The sequence below is a fragment of the Nelusetta ayraudi genome, unplaced genomic scaffold, assembly GCF_046127955.1.
Source record: "Nelusetta ayraudi isolate G7.1 ecotype Tasmania unplaced genomic scaffold, CSIRO-AGI_Nayr_v1 ptg000011l, whole genome shotgun sequence".
Lineage (NCBI taxonomy): Eukaryota > Metazoa > Chordata > Actinopteri > Tetraodontiformes > Monacanthidae > Nelusetta > Nelusetta ayraudi.
In genome coordinates this window covers 16,066,338-16,092,326 of record NW_027466061.1, presented here as the reverse complement: position 1 = coordinate 16,092,326, position 25,989 = coordinate 16,066,338, and the positions used below count along the sequence as shown (strand labels likewise).

Below are 25,989 nucleotides of genomic sequence, written 5' to 3'. Positions count from 1 at the left end.
CAGCGCAACTTGATGTGAGGTTATTTTTTTTACCTAACAATGCCCACTTTACTGTTGCGAGAAGGTTATGGGGACTAAAAGCGGGAAGAAAGAAGATTGCAATCCACAAGGGAATTTATCAAAGCAGCATCTCAGATTTGATTTGGTGGTTCGCATGTCGTCCAATCAGAGAATAAGAATTCCCAAGGGATAATAAAGAGAGGATAGAATTACAGCACAAGAGAGACGCGTTTCAATCTCAAAGTGATAAGTTTCAAATTCATTTTCACAATTTACTGGCTGAGACCGGATAACTTTGCTTGCCTGCCCAGCACCCTCCAGCCAGGTGCTCTGTGTCAGCGGCGGGGTTGCCCTCCTGCACATCACACGGCTCATTCTGCGGTAGCACAGCTATATAGCGCTGCTTTAAGAGAAAACACGTGCACATAGGTCCCGCTTTGATTTCTTTTCCACAGTGCAAGGCTGAATCTCCATCCACAAGGGGGTGGCTGAACCACAGCCAGCAGCCTCTCAGCACAGTGGGAGAGTTCTCTCGCTCTCCGCATTCTCAGAGGAGCTAGCCACACGGCTCGCAGCAACTAAACTTTTTGTTGTTGTTGCTGCCGTGAAGCCACTTATTGCTTTCAACGTGCAATCACGAGAGGAAGAGGCTGTTAACGATTTCCAGAGCGTTTTCATTCTCTCAACGCGGGAGTCTCCGAGCTTCACCACAAGGAATTACTTTGCGTGGTTGACGTCAGGACTAAGAAAGAGGAGGAGGAGGAGGAGGTGGGGGACTCACCAGCAGAGTGCAGCCAACCGGCGAGAGCAGCAGAGCCGCTGGAGAGGCTGTGAGGAGCAGCCGTGGACGGAAGGCGACTCGGTCCAACCTCGACCGGCTCCCACTCGCGCGCCCAGTCGTGCGTAAGCGCTGCCGAGACGCTCGTGGGCGTCGGTACGACTCGTGGCAGGCACGCAGGCGACAACTTCGGCCCTCATTCATGATTTAATCGGCAGCGGATCCGCGGCGGGCTGATGTGCACAGGAAGAGCGACACGACTCCAGCCTCTTCCGCATATTGGATCTGTGTGCGAAGAGAAGAACCAGCGTCCCCGCGAGGATCCCAGACATGAAGAGCTGATCTCAGTGGGGTTTCTAACTTTTTAAAGCTTCCTTTTAAAAGCTGTTTTGTTTGTTTGTTTTGATGAGGGATATTTTTTCACCCCCTCACGAAGTCACGAAGCGGTTTGCTCTCTTGCGTGGGATTGATCTTCGGCAGGCTCCTGCTCCAACCGAGTTCTGGCTCAGCCCGAGCTGCGCGTCGCACAAACGGGATCGCAATGCATTCGATTTGAGTCAGCCCCCGTCCGCGCAAAGTGTCCAACCGAGCCGGGATGGCGATCGAGTACCACCGCGACATAGTGGAAAACTTCATTTACCATAAACTCTCGAAACGCGGCTTCGAATGGAGATCTGGCGACGTGCGGGACGACGAGGACGCGGACCACGGCTCGGTAGTCGACCCGGCGCCGGCTCTGATCCGCCGCCTGCTTGAGGCGAGCCCCAGGCCCGGCACCGGTACTGGCAGCGTCTCCTCGCTTGTGTGCAAGCGGCTCCCGCAGACCGGCCCGTGCGCGGCCGTCCACAGAGTCCTGCGAGAGGCCGGGGACGAACTTGAGCGGCTGTACCAGCCGGACTTCACTGAGATGTCCCGGCAGCTGTACCTGACGTCCAGCACGGCGCAAGGCAGGTTCGCCGACGTGATAGACGAACTGTTCCGGGACGGTGTGAACTGGGGCCGCATCATCGCCTTCTTCGAGTTCGGGGGAGCGGTGTGCGTGGAGTGCGTGTCGCGGGAGGAGATGACTCGCCAGGTGGACAACATCGCTGAGTGGATGACGGAATATTTGAATGGGCCTCTGAACAGCTGGATAGAAGATAACGGGGGATGGGTAGGTGTGATTCATTATCATGTGGCGCAGCTGCGAGGACACACGAGTCCTCCATTTGTGTGTGTGTGTGGTTTTTTTTGTGTGTGTGTGTGTGTGTGTGTGTTTTTTAATTAATGAAAAAAAGGAAAGACTTTGATAAGTAAATGCGCATGATCTAAATCAATTTTCAGTAATCCAGCCGTGGTAATGTGATTTGACAGGAAGTAGGGACGAAACTGCAGCTGCGGTTCGTCATTAAAAAAAAAAAAAAAGAAAGAAATAAAAGGAAACCCAGTTCTCTGGATGCGCCCATTACGCACGAACACGGCGAGCGCACGAGATGGACGGCTTTTCTCGTCGCTCTGATTGGACGAGGGTGATGGCAGTCTAACCAATTGGCCAATCAGAGGCGAAGACCTCGGTCACACCCCCACGATCTCTTGCTAAGCGCCTCCCTGTTAGCTGCAGAGCCCCGGTGGTGGCGATCACGCTGCTGTCATTCAGGTTGAATCATCCAGCATTTTTCTCTCTCTTCCCACTGGCTTTTAGAGTTCACTGACTCTGTGTTCTAAATACGTTCCAAGAGACAGAGCGCGGCAGACTGTCGCGAGGAGGTTGAGGCCACGGGAGGGGTGGGGAATGAAACCGGCGGAAGCATCTTCAAAAAGACAAATGTTGAAATAATTTGCTCAGTGCTCGCAGTGTTCAGCTTCCAGAGGACACACACACACTCCATTCTGATGAGGGGAAGCCGTTAATGTGCCCTCACCTTGCCCTCGCTACATATTCAGCATCTCCTTCTCTTTAATGTGATTCAGCCTGTAATTGGCAGAGTTGCCCTTAATGAGAACATAACGTTTGTGTTGTTGGCTTATTCTAGCCGCCAGGGATCAGAATTGGGGTTTTTACTTTTTTTTTTTATGCAGGGTAGAGGGAGGAGGGTCATCATCAATGATTCATATCGAACATTTCATCTCAAAGGGAAGAAGCGTTTAACATTCCCCTTGAGTGTGCCCTGGCCCCTGGAGGTGGCAGGTTGCGCCACATATCAAAGAGGGGGCACCGGAGGGGAGGGTCCTGCCTGCAGGGACGGAGGGGAGCACTAATCTGCCGCCACTGTGTTTAACACCGTCCTCGGTGCATAGGTTGGAACTCCTTTGTCTGGCTGTTTGAGACCTGTGCCTCGGAGCTCTGCACAGCCCGGGTTGCCTGCCGTCTCTGGAGCCCACTGATACAATAATGTAGGTCATCATCACAGTCTGCGTTTTCCAGCCGGGCGGAGATGAGCGAGGGAGCGAGCGCATCTCTGCTGCTCTGCATCCTCTTTAGGGAGAGACAGCGGCCCCTTTAATCCACGGGATTATTTTGGATTATTTTGATAGCGTATGTTTCCATTTGGGGTCATTTTGGGGGGATTTGGGATGTGGGCACAGGGGAAACTAGGCAAATTATTGCGGGGCCCAACTGGGCTCTGGGCTAACTGTGTGGCGCACCCTCGCAGACAGGTGTCTCACAGATGCCGGTGTTGATTTATGTAATAATTTGAATGCCCTTCAGGTGGGGGATTTCCTGAGGTGTGTGTTTTTGTTTCAGCACCCTGACATTTAATAACCGACGCAGCAGACAAGATCTGCATCTGTTCTCCGGGCTTCGCGTGTGAAATTCACACTTTCCTTTGTATTGCTCTTTTGTTTTTTTTTAGATTTCTAGAGAAGTCGCAGGGCCATTCCGAACATGCTAATTATGACATTTTCATATGCTGTTTACACTCTGAGCCATAAAAAGGCAAAGATAACGGGTTTTGTGCATTTATGTCACACATAAAACAATGTTCAGATTTTTTTCACTGACTGTTGTATCCATGCCATGTCTTCCTGACTGCTGCCAGTTTCAAAAACTAGCGCACATGCTTGAGAAATACTGAAAATAATGAAATTATTACGAGCTACCATAAAAAGATAGTTCCTGCTTTGTGAAGCTGCATGTGATGATGCACATTTCTATTATTATAGCAATTGTTCTCTTGGAACTTAGGTACATGCAGAGGGTTTTACCTCCATGTTGAGGGTCACCAATTCTTCAGGCTCTCATGTCATCGAGTGAGGTTTCTCTTGCAGGAAATGGATCAAAACATGCAGGTTGCTCCAGTTACGCTGTCCCTGCTTTGCACTTTTGTGTTCTGGAGCCCATGACCAGCGACAACAGTGGAAAATCCACGGTGTGCGCGTGTTGAGACAGGTCATGTTTATGGTCACTCACTCTGTCCATTGTGTTATTGTGTGCAAGAGGTGAGTCTCGTGTTTTTCAGCAGCCTTAAAACAAAGGTGGGGCAGGGGGGGGACGGCGATCAGCCTATCACTGACATTTTGACATGCGAGAGTGGTGTGGAAACTGCTTTCTATCAGCCGCCCTCTGTTTCCTGTTGTTTCGGGAGAGAATCTGGGCCCTAAATAGAAGTGGCCACTAATGATTGTTGTGTCTAGCCATTGCCAGTGAGTCAAATGCACTTTTAGCTAAAGTAAACTGCCTGCTTTGAGAAAAAAACAAAGCCGTTATTGTATTTACAAAATCCAGGTGAAATGATTACTGCTCCCACTGCGGGGTGTCAGACGCTGACCTTTCATTGTCTCCTCCTGCCTGTATGGATTCTTTCTCTGTGGTGGCTGAAATTGCAGTCAGCTGGGCTGCGATTGCTCTGGTGCTGCGTCCTCAAACCACACACGTGGCGCACCTGTGTTTATTTACCCGCCCGCGCAGTACATACCACGCGACTGAACAAAGTGGCAGATGCCGTCAGACGTCTGGAAATACACGCTTGACCTCAAACCGTTGACTGGCTGCGGGGGTGAGAGAAAAAGAGGCAATAATAAGGTGCAAGAGCGAAACAACAGCGATTTCACAACTCTGGAATGCAAGTTCAGATACAGTGGCAAGAACGTCAGTTCTTTGGTACCAATTTAAACCACAGCTCAGTTTCGGGGAGTGAATATCTCTTGAAGGGACATAAGCCCTCTTATTGGTTCTTCAGTTCCAAACAAAGCCACGTCATTGTAGGAAAATGATTTTCCTGCAGTCAAGGTCACAGGGTGGAGCTGGAGCCTACCACAGCTGTACTGCAAAGGTGGGTTTTCATTTTGGAATGTCGCCACGTAGAAACAACCCAAAACCAATTGAGAGCTGCCAATTAGCCTGATGTGCATGTCTTTGGACTGCTGCAGGAAGCCGTAGTACCTGCAGAGAATGCAGGCCATGCAGGCACAGAAAGGACATGCAAACTCCACATATAAAGGGCCAGAGTCTGAGAATCCAACAGCCAGCTGTGAGTCGACAGTGCCAACCACTGCAGCACAGCATCACCAATGAGGAATAACTGAAGACTTGTACATAACATTGATGCTATTGAAATTCAAATGACTGTTTTCCCTCTTCTCCTGCCACCTCTTTTCTAATTGCAAACAGAAGGTGGCCGTCTATGAATCTACTGTCAAAGTGACAATTTATCACTACCCACCTAAACACACACTACAGCGCTGAAGCTTAAACAGAACCATTTAAGGATGTTAGGTAGCTGCTAATGTCACCCAATCACTACAGAACCAGCAAAGGGTTTCTGACAGCGTCGTCACATCTGATGACAGCCTCAGCCCTCTGCTATCAAAGAACCGATTCAAAATTAGTTGCAGACATTGGCGTATACCTGCAGGACACCTCTTATCAGCACCAGCTGCAGTTTGTTTACAGCTAACAGGTGAACGTTAGCTGTAAATTAAGAGGCTGCACATGGCAAACATACCTGCTATGCCGCAGCATGTCAGCGCTGCAATAGCGAGCGTGTAAGAATAATTCAGTGTGTTGCTGTGGGCAGCCTCGCAGAGCTGCTTGCGTGCAGCAGATATTTCACAGAGTAAGGGAGTGTAGGAGGTAATCGTGTTAAAACATTCAAAAAAGTCCCAAACAGCGGGATCTGGTGTCTGCAGAATGTTGGCAGCATATGTTTCTCTGTATGTTATAGGTGTGTGTGTGTGTGTGTGTGTGTGTGTGTGTGTGTGTGTGTGTGTGTGTGTGTGTGTGTGTGTGTGTGTGTGTGGGGCGAAACAATGTAAATTGACTTGGGTGGGTCCATGCTGTGGGGGGATTCCCTGAGCACAATCTGTTGGTCCATGGGTGGAACCTGCTTGTTGATACAGTACTGCAGACGTCTGGCTGCTCTCCCCCTGCTTGTCGGGGTTTCAGTGGATATTGGAGAGCGAGGAAGTCGTTAATCTCCATAAGGGTGACTTTTTTTTTTTTTTCAAGCACAAGAGCGCCATGGGGAAAAAAAAACATTCAAAAACAAAGCTGACACAGTCACTCAAAAACAAAACTGGACGAGATCTCACTTACATCTAATTTGTGTCTTGGGGGTGCAAAGTCAATCTGTCAGAAGAAGACAACAAAGCAGCGGCAACGCTCAGGCCCTGTTTACGGCTCTTTCTCGCTCCAAACTGCGCTTGAGTTTTGCACTGTCGAGTCGCAGTGTTTGACGACACGCGCCTTGCAGTTTAACGAGCTGGAAGTTGCGACGTGCCCATCTGTTCTCAGCGAAAGATCCTCCGTTCTCTCCGCGCGCTGTCACCATCCGTCGCTTCCTTGACTTTGTTCATTTGTCGCAGATAATCAGTGTGGCTCGACAAAATTAGTGTGCAATCAGCCAGAACGATTACTCATGCAAATAACATTTAACCGTTTCTTCACTCCCACCCCGTCATTTCCAAACATGGGAGAGGGGGTCAGGGGGATGACATCATTTCATTAGTTTTCAAAACAACGCTATCTCTGGATGTAGACTCCCCGTAATGGAGTCTACTCACCACAAAAGTAGCTCACTGTGGCAAGTGAAAAGAGAGTCGGCCAAGATTTTTCCCCCCATACTGTACCCCTTTTGCAGTGCGGGCCTGGGCTGCTCGCCATCTGCCACCGTGTTTACACCCATCAGCCCCGGCAACTGTAATCTCAGAAACATTTCCTACAAACGCAGGCAGCCCTGGGCTGGACCGTTGGTCTTTAAATCTGCTCTGCATTTGGAAACACTTTGGAAAGCAGATTAGAGACACTGCGCAGTTGAGGTAATGCTGTTTGAGTGGTGGAAAATAGTTTTTTTTTTTTTTTTTTTTTTTTGTTTTTTTGGAGATTCCATTCCTCTTGTGTCTGCCGCAAACATCCTGGAGCTTCTGGAGTCCACCACTGGCTCTTTGGTGTTCCTTTAGATTAACCTAAAGTTTGTGCTGGAAAAACTGATTGACCAACCTCTGAATAGATGGGGGCAGAAAAAGCTTTGCTTTACATTACAACGTTCTCTGTAAGGAGTTGGTTTGTCAACTTCAAAGCGAGGCGCAAGTCTTGTTTACGTGTTCAGCCTACGGGCCTCACCCTCCACAGAACAACAAACATAAAGCTCGGTTGCGGTTGCATTCTGAATAATTCAGCTCTTTCAAGAACTTCTTTTATTTTCTGACAATACAGTGTAGGCGATCCTCAAAACCGTAGAGGCGCTGTCAGCCCTAATTACAGAAGCAGGCTGGTATGAAGGCAGTCACACGCCGCCTCCCGTCCTCGAGTATCATCCACACAAAGGCGCGTTTATTTTATTTTACATCACGCTGTTGTCTGGAGTGAGGGGGTCACACGTTGCGTTTTGATCTCTTCCTCTGCCTGACACCGCTGTCTTTTGTTTGTGTGTCTGTGCCTTATTCAATTCCACGCATGCCGAGAATTTGAAAAAAAACAAAAAAACAAAAAAAACACCACAGACATGCATCTCTGTCGTGACTGTTGGCGCAACGACGGCGCCGGTCTGCCTCGAGAACGTAACGCCAGCATCTGCCCTCCCCCGGAGAGATCCTACGCCTCATTCTGTGTGTTATTTCTGGGCCTCCTCCTGAGAGCTGGAACTGCCCAGGAGGAGAGAAGGAAAAAGACTTTGAATAAATAATGGAGACAACATGGGTGTTTCTCTTCCTTAGCGGCCGTCGAGGGGCGTTGGTGATCCTGCTGTTGGATAACCGCATCAGCTGATCGGACTCGTTGAGGAACGCCGGTGGGCTGTTTGCATGCTGACGTGTGTGGCTTTTGTTTGTGTACGTTGTTGCTCATATGCATCCAACCCCAGCAGCCTGCGGACTGTCATTAGGCAGAGCAGTTGTATGATTACATTTCTGTCTTTCCTTGCCTTTGAAATAAATCCCCACTCAGCCTAGCAGTCACCTCGGCTTGCCCTGTTTTTTTCTTTTTTTTCCCTGTTTCACAGAGGCCACGTGCCGGCGCTGTTTGAAGGCGCCGCTGCCCCAGTCAGAGCGCCCGCTGCTGAATTATACATGGGTCAGATAAACTCAGACACTAAATGGATTTCCCCTCGGTCGAGCACTGGCAGTGTGTCTGCGCTCCAATTTACAGTGCATCATTCTTCTCTGTTTTTCATCTTCAGCCCTTTGCCGTAGAGATGCATCGTTTGGGGCCAAACACCTTCAAAATCCTTTAGCCAAGATGCACAAACCGTCTCGAGAACACCCCTTCAGTGTCAGGTAACGTGTCCAGATCCCTGTAAAAGGCTCTGACACGTGAGACGCCTCTAAATATAGAAGCGTTGCCATCACTGCTCTCATGCGGCCCTCCTTTCTCCACATTACAAGCACCAATCCCATGAAACCCCGTTTGCTTCCCTGCCAGCAGCACGTTCACCTTTGTGTCCATTTGCATTAGAAAATTGTCCTAACGAGTTGCTTGAAAGACATGAAAAGATTTTTCCACCTTTCCTGTCAATGACAGAATAAAAAGGGGCCCAGTGAGACACCAACTGACTTTGCCAGTGGGCACAAAAAACCTTGCATACCACACAGCATAACAATATAGGGCAAGGTTAAATGGTTCCTCCCATTGACTGGTTCCTGTAGATATTTTCGGTACAAAAAAACCCCAAAAGGGTTTTTATTAATAGAGATTCAATATACTCAATTAATTTCTTGCGCGACAATAGCCACCAGTGTTTAAAATACAGCTGGGAGTGTCTCCTAAATGACTTTCCTGTTCGCAGGGAACCTGTTGCATGGGCAGGATAACCTAAATAGTTGATAGAGGCTCTGGAGTTGCCATTAATCCAACATGCTGGTCGTCAAGGGCTGGCAATAGCTCTCTGCAGGCGAGCAAACACAGAAGCGGATGTACCGGCGCAAATCAGTTATTTGCTGTTCACAAAAGTACTATGCACACACACACACACACACACACACACACATTTGCATACGCACATGAACAGTGGCATTTCAATGTGTAAAAGCGGATGTGGTAGTGTGAATCAATAATGCTGTGTTGTCACAGGGTGACATGTGAGCCATGGCAGGGAGCAGATGGCCCCGGGGTGCCTTGCTTCCTGTTAGCTGTGCCATTCAGCCTCAGCAAACACACACACACGCACGCACGTGCACACAAGCACACACACAATTCATACATGCACACCAGTACCATCCCCACTGGGATTTCCCAGTGCAACTAGCCACAGCGCTGGTCACTAACAAACCACACGGCCTTATTGGCTCTTCTCTGAAGGGCTGTGTACATTGCCTTCTGCAATAAAAGGACAACAGCCAAACAGTTTCAGATATGTATCTGCTTTCTCCATGGAGGTCTGGGGTCTCTGGACCCCCTACCCAGTGTGTTTTTTTTCCCTCCCCGCTCCAGCAGAGCAAATAGGCCTCAGGAAACCTGAGCCAAGGCAGCGGACGCTAAGTGAGGTCAGTCGCTGCTTCAGTGTCACTTTGACTATGTTGCATTGATTGGCCATTTCCGATGGCTTTGCATCAGTGTCTCTGTGCAAAGACTCAATTAAGGTCGTGGCTGTAAAGCTCTGAGTGCACAAAGGGGTGATTTATTGAAATCAGGCTCCAGAAAAGAGCCTCGGTGGGAAGACTTTGGTGAAATGTTTTAGCACTTGCTGACAGCTTTCGAATGGTGAGTGTGGGCAAGTGGGAGCACTTTGCTCTGTGCCATGGCGATTGACTGGAAGTGCAGAGAAAAGGGTACAAAAGACAAAGCGAGCCTTGGGAGCATTGCTGCTGCCGCTATGTATTGTTTTCCTTTCTTTCTGAACAGCTACAAGTTGTCAGCAAACTTCACCTCCTAAACGTTTTAACCTAAATTTTACAGACAAAATACACTATTAGGTAGATTATTTTGTCTGACTTACGAGGGCCAACCGAGTACTGCCACGGCATTACACTGCATCAATGTCAGTGACTCAAGGGATATGCTGCCCTTAATTGGCTGTTGGGGTGTCACTACAGTTTCAAATAATGACATACACTTCAAAGAAATGAGGAAGCGCTGAAGACACTGAACTGACAGTGATTCTTTTTCTTTTAGGTATGTTCTGATAGATGATGGGTAGATGATGCTTTCTTGTCCTCCTGCATGTTAAGTATGTAGACATCTTGTCTCTAAGCTTTTTACGATTCCTGAACCTATTGCAAGCGGCACCGTTTTGCTTTATGGAGTTGTTTTAACAGTGTCACGTCTAGACGATCCTCATGCCGACGGATTTAACCAGCAGAAGTTTAATTAACTGCACAAATTGCCCCGTAAAATGTGTCTTTTAATCTTTTGCAATTTCTCAGACCAATAAAGAATTCTGTGCATTTAATCGAGGGATTTTACCGTACCATGCACCAAGACAAGAAGAAAGATCTTGTGATCTCTGTGAACAGTGGCCAGTTATGCAAAGTCATTTTCTGATACCGACCAGCCTATCGTGACATGCAGTCCTTGACCTTCAGCGTCCCTGGAGTTGAGTTATGGAGGAATGGTACTCCCTGGTTCAAGTTAATAGACTTCACAAGGTGTCTTTGATCAGTAGGTGAGGCTAACAAGATTTTGGAAGTGCGGTTATGGAATGGAACAGAAGTGGAGGAGGCTTCAAGTCTAGAGAGCGGTGGCCAATTCCGCCGCACAGGCCAGTTGAGGGAAATTACTGGGGGGAAAAGCATGCAAGGAATGATCAGGCTTCCATGGATGGAAGACCAAAGTAAAAGTGACCAAATAGGGAAAAAGAAGTTCAGTGTTGGTGGAGAGCTGCAGATATACGCTGGACTAGCGCACTCAAAATAAATTTATAGAGCAACCTTGTACAAAGTTTCTCAGTTGGAATCATCTGACTTAACAGTCATCTGATTCTCAGCTGATCCATCTGCTGACAAAAGAAAGCTGAGGGATGAGTTCCTGAAAACCACATGGCCATTAGGCAGCACACGTAATTTAACACAAAAAACAGGCAACAATAACGCGTCACGTGACTAAGGTAAGGCGCAAAATCTAGATGGGCCTAAAGAGAAGCCATGACTGAGATATTGAGAAAGGTTTCATTGCACTAGCCTGTACGCCAATGAAGAGGAAAATGCAAACAGAAAATCGCAAAATGTGAAATGCTAATTGTAGGAGCTTGACGTGCAGATTGAAATTACGGCAGCATGAGGAGATCAGCCAAGAGCTCAAAGCAGGAGATACAGATGGAAAAAGTGATTTTTGGACTATACTTGGTGTCCAACATGTTCTGATGGATTAAGTGTTTGTAATTCATAATTGCTGTGCTTCCATTTGCTGACACTTATGTGCCATCAAATATCTACAATAACCCAGAACGTGGGTCTGTTCGGGCGTGGTACTTTTCCCTGTCATTATCAGGCCTGGTATAAGAAAGAGATCAGAAAACAGGGTGTCAGATGCACCGGGCTTTTAATTCAGAAGACAATGACCAAATATTATCCTAAACCTAGTGAACACTAATAAACATTAAACATTATGTAATCAGTAAATAAAAACAAGTGTTGTTTTTGGAATTAAGAGACGCACGTTTTCAAAAGTAGCTGATCATTTTCCTCACTTCACTGACACGTTGAACGATTGACCACAGAAGCTACAAACATTGCATAACATCAGTATATTGAGATTCTATTATACTCTGTTTTTTGATCTCCAGTTGTTTTACACTACTGAGCCCACTGGAGCATTGGGGCTGTTTAAACCCCACTAAATGACATTTTCCATGGCTTGCTCCGTGACGGGAATGAAGCAGCTCCTGAATGGCCTTATTAGCTTTCCAGTCAACCATAGTGCTACAATAGACATCTTATTGTAATTCATCAGGTGGGCTGTGCTAGTTTCCTACCAGTCGCCACATGCCAACAAGGTCATGTAGCGCTGAGTGAATCAACAGTCATCAGACAGTTCAAACAATCAGCCGCTTTTTAGATCATTCTGTTCCACACAATTCTGCCCATGGTCTCCAGTGATCTCTGGCCAAAGAAAGAGCCACACAATACCACTAATAAATGCTTTCAATTCCGCTCTTCAACGCCATTATTAGTCCATCTCGGTTGTATCTCATGTTGTATAACCTAAGTGTGCAGCTAAACTCTGGTCCTGGCAGTCAACTCGGTTATCTGGACATTCATTCCTTCACGTATCAGGCGTCTCAAGCACACACAGAGCAGTTGTTTGTGTCTGCACATCAATGCATTCCACTCATTCCTCTCTCCCCGGGATGAAAATCAGCTGGTTGCCCGAGAGAGGTCATTGAACTTTTCCCCAGTATTGCCAGTCGGAGAGGGAAGGTGGGGGTTGGGGGAAAAAAATCTCAGCCTGGAGAAAGCTGAAGTTCACCCTGGGAACACTTGTGATGCAGTTGACAAGGAAACCTGAGACTGCTGTTTGGATTTCTTCAAAGTTATATTGCATAAGTGCACTTCCCCCCAAATAACCTTTGTCTCCATGCAGCTTAGAGAAGTTTTGTCACTTCTTTCATTCTTGGGATTCTACTTCCTTTTTCAAAATCACTTTACCCTCTGACCTTATTTATTGTGTTTCTGTAGGGCCAATAAGAGCACCGGGGAAAATAGATTCTAAAAGTCAAGTCAAGATATATATTCTTAAAGTTGCTCAGTAGCTACAAAAGTGTTGATTAGTTTAGGAGAAGACAAATTCAGGTCAAGCCAAATCAATATTCAGAAAATCACATTGTGCTCTATGATCATGTGACATCAGTACAGGAAGTTTGTTGGGATCAGTAATACTTGTTTCTCTTCAGAAATATTTCTGACCGAGCCCTGCCTCCCGTACGTTTTCTCCAACACCATCAGACATGTGAGAACCTTGATCTGTTCAGCCCCTTGTCGCACACTAGGGGTCCCTGCTCAGGGGAACAGCGCTGGCCCTGAAACAAACCCATCACGTAATCCGCTCCACTGTGTTGTTCCCAGAACCGAAAAGCTTCTATTTGATTCCAGACTTCACAGGAGTTCTACTTTGCGACGAGGAGTGTCTGAGAGGCACCTTGCGCCCGGCTTTGATGTTCCGATACTTTCTCCTCCACTGATGTGTTTAACTCTCGGCAAGATTAGATTATGCTCGTTTTCTTTGGTGCAGCTCCCTAAATTACAGAGGCAACTTGAAAGGTTCATCAAAGTGAGGGGGAGAAAAAAAACCAACATTCTTGCCTTTTGCTGATCATAAAACATTCCGCGTTTCTTCAGGTGTCACTTCCACTGACTTGGAGGGAGAATTCAAAGTGTCTGCTAATGGTTCAAAACAAATACATATCTCTTAGTTACAGTGTCTAACCAGTCCAACTGTAGCTCTGTGTTGCTGCCTCCTCCACCTCCCTTTTCTCCGCAGCATTAGCGTGACTACATGTTTGGCTTTCCTCTAGTCTTTCCCTAGTTACCGCCACAGAGTGCGCGATTCAGCCATACTTGGTTTTTAACCACAGAGAAGCTATAGTCTCAAACCAGACGGTGATGTCATGCCGCAACAAATGGCACAGGAAGTGACTTCATACTAACCAACCTGTCAAGCTCCTTTTACAAAGGACAATCGTCTTTTTTGAGTGAGCTCCACAACGACGTCATGGTTTGAAACAAAAAACAATAAAAGGGGGTGGGGGAGAGCTTGCTGTAGAATTTTAAGCCAATCCGAAACCAAGCTTTTCGTGGGCGGGTTCCAGGCGGTCTGTGTTGGTCTGTGCAAGTGCCGTGCAGTGACCGTGATACAGATGGTGTTCCCACATGTCCCATTCATTATGCTTCGCACAGTGGTCACTTTTGGCTGGGATCGCCCTGTCTATTTTCAGCCCTGTGCCACAGTTGGAACTGTGTGGTCTCAAGGTTGTAACGGGTCAGCGGATATGACTTTTAAGGGCTGGGAGCAAGTGTGCCGCCCCTGTCGCAGGAAATGAGCGGCTCCCATGAGCTCTGTCTGTTACGGGAGAAGCAACAGGCCACCTGGGACTCGGTCCGTTCCCACGGTCTGTATCAGAGATCTGTATCAGAGATCTGTATCAGAGATCTGTATCAGAGCCAATCAGGCAGAGAGGGGCGGCTGCTTTGCCAAACCAGGTTCCTTTACACAACAACCAAGGCCTAATTTAAGGTTGACAAAGCGAAATGGAATGTAAAAATGTTATTTTAACGTTGAATCATTAACCCTACTCCCCTCCATCACACTACAGGGAGATTGCAAGACTTGCCTTTTGTTCTCGTTGGTTGCTATGTATTCCTGCATGTTACACAGGTCCCATATTCTGTTACTCTACCAGTGGTTTCTGACAGTAATATCTGTCTTCAGCCTGGGAGGGAACGCCCTGAACAAGTCCATCTTTTACTTCTTTTGCCTGTTCTACTTTATAAGAAATATACAATTCAGGAAAATAACCTTGTTGTGACATCACAAAGGGTCCTGATCCCTCCTCCAGGTGACATTTATGGTGTAAACACACACACACACATATGTATATATGTATATATATATATATATATATATATATATATATATATATATATATATATATATATATATATGTACATATATGTTACGGAAGCGCATTGCTGGCACCCTAGAAAAAAAAAAAAACAGGGCTCAGTATCACGTTATAATGTGATACTTTCACGTTTTTATGTGATAATTTTTTATAACATAATATATATATATTAATATATATATGTATAGAGTATATATACAGTATATGTATATAGAGTATATATACAGTATATGTAAATAATTTTCATGTGAGGCTGCTCCAGTGGGTTTGGGAACAGGTGTGATATCGGGACCTTTGAATGCCTCAGATAAACTCCAGTTTATCAAGTGGCTGTTCACAAGAGTGGCCCTACATTCTTGCAGAGTTGAAGATGGGAGCAAGCGTTTCACACGGTCCGTTCAGAAAAGGCATCTCAGCTTCACCGCGCTCAGCATGGCTTCATTTTCTAAACCCGCAAACGCGTCATTGGGAAAGAATCACTAGGCACCCAAGTGGCAGACATCGCGTCTCTGCTGGAAAGCCACTCAGGCCTTGTTTTAATGCACTCCAAACACGCCAGCCACCACAAGTGTGGATGGTGACTCAGTCCTGCTACACACAACTTTTTTTTTTCAAATTCCCTCCTCTGGCTGCTTGCACGTCATCGGTGGCCTTTAAAATAGGCTCTGAAGCAGTTATTACACCAGTTTTATTAGATTGGCAAGCCGTGAGCCAGCAGCTCACACGGGGCCCCTCAAATATTTATGGCAGCGCAGCACTCGTGCCACTCTTGTGCGTCTCCAAGTATCGTCACTTCCTCTTGTGTTCAGGGGGCAGGATGGGCTCAGTTTAGACATCCTCAAACAAGACAGACATCCCCCTTTTCAGGCGGATTCTATTCTGTTCTATTTGAAGAAGCCATTGTACCGAATTCTGGGGAAGGGTGGGATCAGTTCTTGAAGCCAAAATAGCTCTCAAGGTTAAAATCAGCTTCCTTGTAGAGGAGGAGGCTCATTGCAGGTGCCCTTTGCTTTGGTATCTCCTCTGCATTCAACAGAGGGAGGCTGCTGGATAGGGGAGTAGCAGGTGACACCAGGGTAAACACGGTCGGTATCTGCTCAACGGTCCCCACCTCCCCAGAGCTCGGCAAGGTTGGCTCGTCCTTCAATTCACGTTGGATCAAAGCAGCTCAATACAAATCAAGAGTGGCTCGGCAAGAAGAGAGGATTGTGCAAGGATCTAGCAGGGCACAGTCAAGGTTAAGTGAAGAGATGTTTGACACGTGTTTTTATTGTTCAGAGCCGTGTTCTTGTTTACACTTACTGAAGGAAAAAACATGTAAAAATTAAGGGGAGGGGTGGGGGGGGCGCATCCAGCTGCACAGCCTGGATGGTTCAACTCCAGCGATTGTCCTCCTCCTTCATGGTGTGATTAAAAAAAAAGGAATTCAAGCATCATTCATTTTCTAAAAAGGAGTCTCCAGTGTAAAGTTACAGTGCTCATTTATCTGGCTGTTCAGACAATGAAGACCGGAGAGAACAAAAAAAGAAAAGGCACGTGGTGTCACGAGGAGCGGTGGGTGATTTACTGACGATCGCGTTTCATGTTCCAGCAGAGCCGGCTCACTCCCACGGGAGAGCGGCCTGTTTTGTAAACACACAAATGCTGCTGTTGCTGCTGATGCACATTTGAATATTTATGAGCCTTAAGGGTAGCATCCAGCGTCTAATCCATTATTTTTTCCCCCCCTTTGCCTTTACAGTCTTTTTTGATAACTTGGCTGGAAGCAGATGGAGAGAGATGTTTCATTCCCCTATTCTGCTTGTGCTTTTATTTTGAAATCTTGGAACTGGAGCTGCGACGTAGGGGTAGAAAGTTGCTCTGGAGACAGACATCTGGCAACACCACAGACGATGTGGATGGCACTGTCCAGCAGGGCCCAACTTGTGACAGCATCACCTGGCTCCAAACTGTTGAGAGGCAGACGTGAGTGGCTGTAAAGGGCAGAAAAGATGAGCTGCCAGACTGTATCTGAAAGGGTTGGCAGCTGATGTGAGCTGCTGAGCCTTCTGACTCTCCAACCGTGAAACAAGGAGGCTAGCACGGGTCCTGAGCAGGAGGAGGTTGCAAAATTACGCATAGGCACATGATGGGAAGATAATCCCTCGGTTTGGAATGGGCGCTGCTTTTCCGCCTTCTCTACCCTCATCACCTGCGTACATGTACATGTGAAGCAGGCTTTTCGTGTGTGCGTAGGCCCATTCCTTTTCTAGTTGGTGAAAGATTACTGTCTGTGTGGCCCACACAAACACACTATTTACCATTATGAACAACGATTAAAAGGAAAGAAAATGAGCAGCAGAGAGGGCGTGAGACAAAAAGGAGCTGCTCGTTAACATTAGCCAACAGCTGCTTTCACTATCTTACAGAGCAGACTAACTACTTAGCAACTACCAAAGAGAAAGACTACTCAGAGGGACTGCAGAGTACTGCATCCTGAATTGACAGAGAGGAGAGGCAAAGTTTACCTGACAAGTCGTATTGTACATAATTTGAGTCTTTCAAAAGAAGACAATTTTATCAAATCCAATCACATCAAATCCTACATTATCTTTTCTAGTGGTCGGATGGAAACGGTTGTGCATAAATCCAAATTGGCCATAACAATAGAAAAGAAATGTCACCATAAGATCATCACACATTGAGAAGTTTGCACTGCAACTCCTGGGTGCAATTTCCCTGTTTGCTCAGCTTCTCGCCCTGTTTGTCACTGCTCTGCTGTGAGCCCCCTGTTTCGAGCTATTGCAGTATTGTCACAGCCTCAAAAAGGGCTCATTGCCCTTGGCTCCAAGCTGTTTGGCACTGCTGACACAGGGGAATTCACCAGCGTAATGAGTACGGCAACAAACTCCTCCGTCATCTCATTTTCACAGGGCAGGTCGATGGATGACACTTGTGAGACTCTGTAGAACCCAACCTGGCAGGCAGTGTGTCGAGCGCTCACTGCCCTGACACCTATTGCATGGGGAGAAGTGTGGGGGGTGTTGTTTTTTTTTTTACTGCATCTGATTTAAAGCAAATCAATTGCAAAGGCTGTTAATGCTTTCCATGCATTTTCTTGAAGCCCGCATTACTCCCCCTCGGCTCCTGAAATGAGAGTTTTGTTTGACTTTAATTAGCTGTGGAGAAATCTGCAAGAGGCTCATTAAAAAATCAAAGCAGTGGGGCAGCAGCGGAATATGCATTATTACTACGTTACTATGGATGTTACCAGAAGCTTTGGAAATAAACAGAGCGTGAGGAGGAGGCCCGGTCCTGAGGTGAATTTGGCAGCGGAAAACCACAACGTTGACTTTAATCACAAGGTGAACTTTAACCCACATCCCTTTCTCTTGCCTCGCTCTGCCCGCAAAAAATGTGCTGAACCTCAGACAACTGCTTTATCATTTCTCTGTTTTGGTCAAGCCTCGGCTGGGATTTTTAGCTACGCTAGCCAAGCGCACAAGGCGCCTCATTATCTTCCACAAAAGTTGACGTTTATCCCCAAATGCAATGAGGGGGATACCCAAAGGAGCAGGCCAATGCTCGGTATTTCCTGTTGCCATCAACACGGATGGCTCAGCAGCTACCCAAGGAAGACAACAGTGAAAAATCTTTTTTGTGCCTGTTTGGAGAGAGAAAGCCCCAGTGGTCGAAATCATGTGAAAAGCAAATCAGAGGCAGAGGACAGTATCTCTCCCGCTGGTGGGAAAAGCAAATCAAGTGTGAAGCTTCCAGCCGGGGGTAACCATGACACTCGGGGATGCAACTTGCCATCCCGTGCCTGAGTCGGGGAACCTCTCTAGGTCCTCGCCATTCACACAGTGTGTGCCTCCCTCTGGGATTTATTGTGTGCAACACACATGGAAAAAAAAAAAAAGTGAAGGAAAGCAAGTGTGTAAAACCTTGCTGCTGGGCATTCCTGTTTTCCTGGCTTCTCTGTGGCAGCTGTGACCTTTAAAAAGCTATTGATCCAAAAAATGAATACTGTAGAGAAAGGCAGCCCGAAGTTTATGTCCCAGACGCACACCTGCTGTCGGTGGCAGATGCTTTGCTGCAGGGCAAATGAGGGCGTTTTTTCTCTTTTCTTTGAGGGTGATATTGTGTTTTGTTGACGTGTGGAATGCAGCTGTTTTGTCCTTGATCGGTGCCTGTCAGCCACCTCCATTATTATATCTCTGAAAGGCTCAAGTTCTCATTATGGCAGTGAATGCAGATGGAGAGAGAGTCTGAAAGAGGAGAGGAACGGAGGGGAAAACGAGCAGAAAGTAGGACGGTTTGTTTTTCACACCGCTCACATGGGCGGGTCAGCTCCACTCACTAGCGCGTGGGTGAAAAAGTTCCAGGAGCTAAAGTGCAGCATGCCTCAGTCTCATGATATCCACCTGACACCCTCCTCCCACATCTCCCCTCCTCCCCTCCTCCCTCCCCTATCTGCACTTCCCAGCTCTCCCCTGGGTCAGCCGGGAGTTATTACCGTCAGCGCCCTTGAGAAACTCCTTTAAACATCCATCACCACTCTTACGAACCTCTTACTGTAATTGGCCCACTTTTGTCTCAGACTTAAATAGATGATAATCTATGCCGACTGTCTGGGACGTATTGAGGACGCGCATGTTGACTTTTCCCATTTTGCTAAGCCACGTTGGCGGCCGGTCACATGTGTTTGTACTGGATCCAGGGGCTGGTTTGTGTTTGAGTTGCCTCAGCAAACTGTTTCATTCCTCAACAGGGCGGGGGAGGAAAACTTTTTGCATTTTTGCCAAGGAATGTTTCCTGGGCTTAATCAATAACTGCAGGAATTTTTGAGTCGCTCAGAACTTCACTACTTTCTTACTATTTTGTCAATGTTTAGTGCAGCGACACAAAATCGTTCAGGTGACCGTGCTGGAGTCTTCCAAATAACTCGGGGGGGTGGGGGGGGGGGGGGGGGGGGGGGTTGGTGGCCGGACTATGAACCAGTCTTTATATTTTCATTGATTGACTTTGAAATACAGTGACTCCCATATGGGTCAACCACACACTCTACTGGTGTATGGTCTGCCAATTGACTCCTTGAGCTGTGTCTCCTGATGTACTCACTTGTCTTTCATTAACTTCCCAAAAGTTGTCAAAGGAGAATCGAACCACCAACCTCCGCAAACCACAGTCAGGCTTCAATCTCCCTGAGCTAATGGTCCTGCAGAAGTCATGTTTTCAGATTGCACTGTACAAATGTGAGGGAGGTTGTTGCAAAAATGTTGTTTTTATTTCATCAGCTGTGGTTAATGGCTTTTGGAATTGTGCTGCTGACAGGTCACAATTGGCTTTTGCCCCCCCCCGCCCCTCCCAAAAAAAAACCAAAAACAAACTAACGAAGACCTTTGACATTTCAAGAGACTGTGATGATGGTTTTGAAGTGTGATGAGTTTGGAGCTGTTGCCAGCGGTGGCCAGCTGTGGCCATGGCTTCTTTTTGCCTGGGTGTTGGTCCTCCCTGGTGAAAGAGAGACAGCTTGCAGTCAGAAGCTGGCTCCCATTGTTTATCACAAAAAAAAAGTCAGCTCTTTGGACTGGCTCAGTTGCAACCGCCACACCGCTTGATACTATTAAATGCTAGGAATCACTATGACTCCTCCTGTCACATCACATGCTATTAAGGATACCTTGTCTCCTGATAGTACCACCAGCTCAGTGTTTCTTATCATTCAATACAATAACCTGGAACACACTGTATTAATGGTCACAAACATGGATCCAGATGTTCATGGTCCCAACCGAGTAAATTGTAGCGGCACTCTCCTGTTTTTCCTTCCTGTTGTGCTGCCAGAGGGTTCACATTTGTGGCTGTGCCCAACCCCTCCTCTTCAAATTGTGAATGGATTGGCTCCAAACGTCCAGAGTCCAGATGTCTGTGACAAACTTCCTACTTGGTGCCGCTACTTCACGTTTAGACTCTTCGTGTTTAGCCACTTCAGCATGCGCACATGCAAGCCTGCTGAGATCAGCGTATTAGTTTTGCTGTTGTTTCTGTGTGCCGTATACGCCGATGCTGCCTCACGGAGCTGCAGGCATGGCTGCAGTCTTGTTTTAGCCTCGGCTAGTTAACCACATAATAAAACAACTGCAACAAAGGAAATGCCATGTGGTTATAGCTACTCTAAAAGCACACTGTGTGTTTTTCTTACACCAGAGAGCCTGAAGTGGGAAGAAAAAAGCTGATCCTTCTTCCTCTGTGACAACAGAGCCTCAGGAATGCAGTGGGACGGAAAAGGAGGGGAAGGAACAGGAAATACTTTTGTCTCCCCGCAGGACTTCAGAATGAATGTCTCCTCTCTCTTTGCCTGTTTTTTAGTCTTGTGTGGGCGTTTGTCTGGTGAAAGAAAAAGTTTCTATATTTTTAAAATGATCCTTGTGAAAGATAAAATCACAACCTTTTTTGCACTTCAACCAGAACAAGGTTGAATAGAAGTCGAACATGTTTCCCCACTTTGGATTACACAAACATAATTACTGCAGGGAAATTAGGTGAAATCCAGACAAATTAAAATAGAGGCGCCAGAGAATCCCATGGGAGCCGACACAATAAAGCTGAAATAAACCTAACAATTCACCATTGTTCACATATGGGTTGCAGCTTCTCATCACCATCAATAAAGAGAAAGGAATTGAAATTCCGCAGGAAGCTGGTGGGTATATCCTCTCTTAAACCTCTGTCTGACACACTCCACTCTGGCTGAGTTGGAGATAATCTACTCCAGTGCGTGTTCGGCAGAAGGCTTAGCGCCATGGCTTCCTGTCCAGCTGTTCCTGCTGTCACTGTATATGAGCATATGTCTGTGTTTCCTCGAGCGGGAGGACACACTGCAGCGATAGCCTGCTCCCTTTGAAGATGCTCGAAAGATTCTCAATTTGGAACGGACTACTTTTAAAAGCTCCAGTGAGCAGTGGGGAGCAGAGCCGTTGTCTGAGTTACATATTCACACTTGAGTGTGCGCAAGGGAACAAAAACACTAAACACCAAAATCTGTGGAGGTTTAGTTGCAAATGGGCTCTTTTTGGCAGTTCGCATGTTTGTTTTGCCGTGCCTGGGGTAGATTGTGAGTGTTCATGGGTGTAAAATCTGATGCAGTTTAGTGGCTCCGCTTGAAAAATTGGTTTAAATGTAATCTATTCCCTCCCATTTAGGGGGAGCATATGTGTTCAAGGGTAATTGCTTTAAAATTGTAAGCTTTTAAAACAAAATTATATTTTCTCCAGTTTTGAAACATCATGTTTAAGGATGCCGAATTCATCTGTCAGACTGGGTCAGTCAAATCTAAAATATTCATTTGTAATGAGACGCAGGTATTTAAAGATGTAAGATTTAGTGGCATCTAATGGTCAAAAAGCGTATTGCAATTTTTAAAAACCGTTTCTGATACCCCCCACTTGATTTCTTCAGCATTAATTTAGGCAGCCTCTTTAAATGTATTCCCAGTCTTTATCCCAGGACAAAAACACGTGTGACTTATAGTGACATTTTTGTCCCTCATAGTTTTAGTCTATTTTAATCACATCTAATGACATTTTAGAGGGGGGGAATGTGAAAGCTGCTTTTATTTTGGTTGGTGATAGTTCTGTTAACCAAGATGAGAATAGTGAATGGTTACCAGTGGAATATTCTGTCTGTCAAGTAATGACGACAAATATTTAGCACCATGGCTAATTTTCCCCCCTGTAATTAAAGTGTGTATGAAGGGGGCAGGGGGGAGGTAACCTACCCCGATTTAACCTCTCTGTGTGTGCACCCGGGTCTCTTCTTTTGATTGGTATTTGTAATCTGAGGGGAGAACAAATAAAGCAAAGAATGGATGAGTGCAGCATACAAGAGTGGATATGGTTACCCCCTGCAGGCTTAGTGACTGCCGTTTCTTGACAAAGTGCATCTAACGCTGTCCATCTATCGCTAGTCCTTAGCTAGTTAGCGGTATCATTGTTAGCTTACTCTGCGTCTTCGGTTCAACTTAGGTGTCTCTTCAGATGGGTTGTGTATTTCCCCCAGGACTGTGTAGCCACGGCAATGTGGCACTCCGCCTCCTTTGACCACAACACACGTTGTGACTTTGGTTCGGTTGAACGGTGTTTGAAATGCGCTCTCAGGTCGGTGTCCTTTTCTTTTGAGACGTCACGGTACCAGCTGATTAGGAGGCGCCATCACCTGGCAGGGGAATGTGCTCGCACACGAACGTCCCGTGCCCAAGCACCACGCGTCAATCAAAGACCGATAGAGAAACAGATTTTTTTGTTTTTTGTTTTTTTTACAACATTCTTTATGTGACAGTGGCGGTCCTGTCACTATGTCTCCAATTGATCATGCGCCCTGGCTACTTGGCCAAAGGGATATCCCGCATGGCTATTACCTGGGAGTCTGGGGTTCGAAGCCCACCTGGGCCCTCTGCGCCTTGCCACAATCACACGTTTCCGCTAGAAAAGGCATCTGACAAATAATTTCCACAATTTACGATGAAGTTAGCATTGTTCTTATATAAGCTGTGTTGCGGTGTGGTGTAATTGGCATACCACCTACAGATTCAGAGACTTGTTGGCACAATAAGTCATAAACTGAGTTGTTCCAGCCTCGTAAAAAGATTGTTTAACACTCTTTAAAATCATCAATCTTGACCTTGTTTTACAAACATGCAGAATTTGCCATTTTGAGTTTGTTTTCGTTGATCCTCCATCCAATGTTGCTGACAAACCAACCTGAGGCATCTGTAATTAAAGTCAGTGGGGGTTGACATTCAGCAACCCCGATCCGCTAAGAGTTTAAATTCCGTCAAACAATGAGCTGCTATTCTCGTCCTCCCATCTGATCACTAGGTGATGTGAGGACATTTTCTCTGCCAAATCAATGAGCCGTGTGTGTGTGTGTCTCCCCCATGCAGGAGGCCTTCGTGGAGCTGTACGACAGACAGAGGGACTCGGTCTTCAGCTGCTCGTGGCCCTCCATCAAGACGGTCTTCGGCATGGCCGCTCTCGGGGCGGCCAGCCTCACCATTGGAGCGTACCTTGCACAGAAGTGAAGCGGCCTCCAACCTCCTCCTCCTTTTTCTCCCCCTGCCTTTTATTTCCCATCCTCTTTTGCCTTGCGCCTCTCTTCTCTCCTTCTAAAGACTCTCCTGACCCCCTCTGAGAAAAACCTGCAGACTTCTCCTTCCCAAATCGGACTCTCTTCAAAGGGCCTCTTCCCTCCCTCGGCCCTCCGTGTCAAAACAGAGGGGAGTCAAAAAACAGGCGAAGCAAAGTGATGATCGGTGAAGAGGAGAGCTGGACCGAGGTGTGATCGCAGTGGTGGAGTGAAGAGAGGGGATTTATTTTTGTTGTTTTTTTGTTTTTTCCTTGCCTGCCTCTGTCTTAGTTAAAGCATGGATGTTGAATGTTAGTGTAGACTTTGCATGTGTCAGAGCTCGTGTGGGTCCCCTTGGCCGAAGGTTCGGCCCTGATAATGATGACGATGGGGGAGTTTGCAGGGGGGCGATGATGCCCGCCTCGCCAGAGCGGACGAGGCCACTGGCCTGCCCCTGCTCGTCAGGGTGAAGAGCCCCTTTTGAACTGTTTGGACTCCGGTTACCCCCTCCCCCCGCCTACTCCAAACCCAAATCCCCCTGCAGTCAAACCTTCAAAGGACTTCCTGCACGGAACAGCTGCTCAGAATGTATAATGGAAGAAAAAAAGGCCGCTACAATCGTGGAGTTGTGTGTCTCCTGCACTCAGACACCTCCAGTGAACTCCTCCATTATATTCTGAGTGGAGGAAGGGCTCCTGGAAGGAATTTTCTTTCATTGTGGTTCTTCAATTGCGGTTTTAAATTTCACCTAAGGCCAAACTCCCAAGTGTTGCGTTTTTTTTTAATAAGACAATGGAAACTTTCCATATACTGTATATGCATAAAATATGTTGATGAGTACAGAACGTTGCAAGAACGTTGCATTTTTGCATTTTGAGGACAAGAGAAGGCCCCAGCAAGAGGACATGGTTGTTGCTTTTTTTTTTTTTTTTTCAAATGTGCATTCCTACAGTAAAGTGGCGTGAAACTCTCAGCTTAACAAAAAACAAAACAAAAAAAAACCCACTCTCCCTTTAAAGAGGCCGTCTCGGATGACCACCAATACACGCCAAAAGCCCTCTCTTCTTTTCTTTCTCTTACCTCCATAGGAGCCTCATTGACTCTCAGTCTGTCCTCTGCTCAGATTTTACCCGCCCACCATGCTACCACCCCCCCGCAAACCCAGACACACACACACACACATACACACGCCTCCCCGCTCTCCAGAATCCACTTTAGCGACGCTGGCTGATCGTCTAAGCTAAAAAACTGCAGCAGCTGAGATTCACTTGCAGGACAGAAGCTGGCATGTTGCGAGCGCCGGAACCTGAGATGTCCCTTCACTCCTTCTCATTGATTTGTTCCTTGCAGACTCTTTTTATTGATGTTTGTCTTGTGTTACAGTCTGACAAGAGGTAGCCGAAAATGAAATGCTCATAAGATCCACAATGTTTTATTATACATTACATCCCATATAACTTATGGGAAAAGTCCTTGATTTCCCCACTTCCTGTCTCTGTCATTTAACATGTCTAACTTCTTTGCTGCAGAGATGAAAGAAAGTCGCACACAATCAGTGTGTGCGACTTTATTGATGACTCAATAGTTTATAGACGATAGCAAAGGAGAGCAAAGAAGTAGCAATCTCTATTTATGGAGAGGTACCGAATTTCAAACAGTACTTTGATGAGATTTTTTCTGTTTCCTTTTACTTTTTTTTTTAATTCCATGAAATCACACTGTAATTACATTCTTTTCTGGCTGCTATTATAAAAGAAACAATAGAAATATCTGAAAAGTGAATCTCTGTGTTGCTTGAGGCTGCTATACTGATGTTTTTTAACATTAACCTACAGCTTATAACTGCCACTGATTTACAGCATAGATCTAGAGTGCTGGAAAACCAAAGTTAACCTGTATTAATCTTTGATTAAAAAAAAGAAAAGAAAAAAACAGAACATGCGTGTCCTCACATATCTGGGTCTGCTCCGTCGGGTTTGTCAGAACTCTCCAGGGTGGTTTGTCTCGTGTTACTGTTTATAATCACAAACCTGTAGCACTTAAAGAAGTGAACTGTATCTTTGTTGTTTACTGCTTCCACAATAAGCTATGACAATAAGTTTTATTGTTCTTAATTAAACCAGATTTCTCACACAA

At 46.5% G+C, this 25,989-nt stretch overlaps 1 protein-coding gene across 1 annotated transcript; it reads left to right on the top strand.

The window, feature by feature from the left end:
* Positions 1 to 528: 528 nt before the first annotated feature.
* bcl2b (BCL2 apoptosis regulator b) lies at positions 529 to 25,989 on the top strand. The gene is made up of 2 exons (XM_076021450.1): positions 529 to 1,931; positions 23,672 to 25,989. The coding sequence occupies exons 1-2, from the start codon at positions 1,374 to 1,376 to the stop codon at positions 23,807 to 23,809; spliced, it is 696 nt and encodes a 231-aa protein (XP_075877565.1). The 5' UTR covers positions 529 to 1,373; the 3' UTR covers positions 23,810 to 25,989.

What these genes read in the sequence shown, in the direction of transcription:
- bcl2b (XM_076021450.1), top strand. Translation starts at nt 1,374, where the DNA reads ATGGCGATCGAGTACCACCGCGACATAGTGGAAAACTTCATTTACCAT. An exon ending in TAGAAGATAACGGGGGATGG is followed by an intron (nt 1,932 to 23,671) that starts GTAGGTGTGATT and finishes TCCCCCATGCAG; the next exon opens with GAGGCCTTCGTGGAGCTGTA.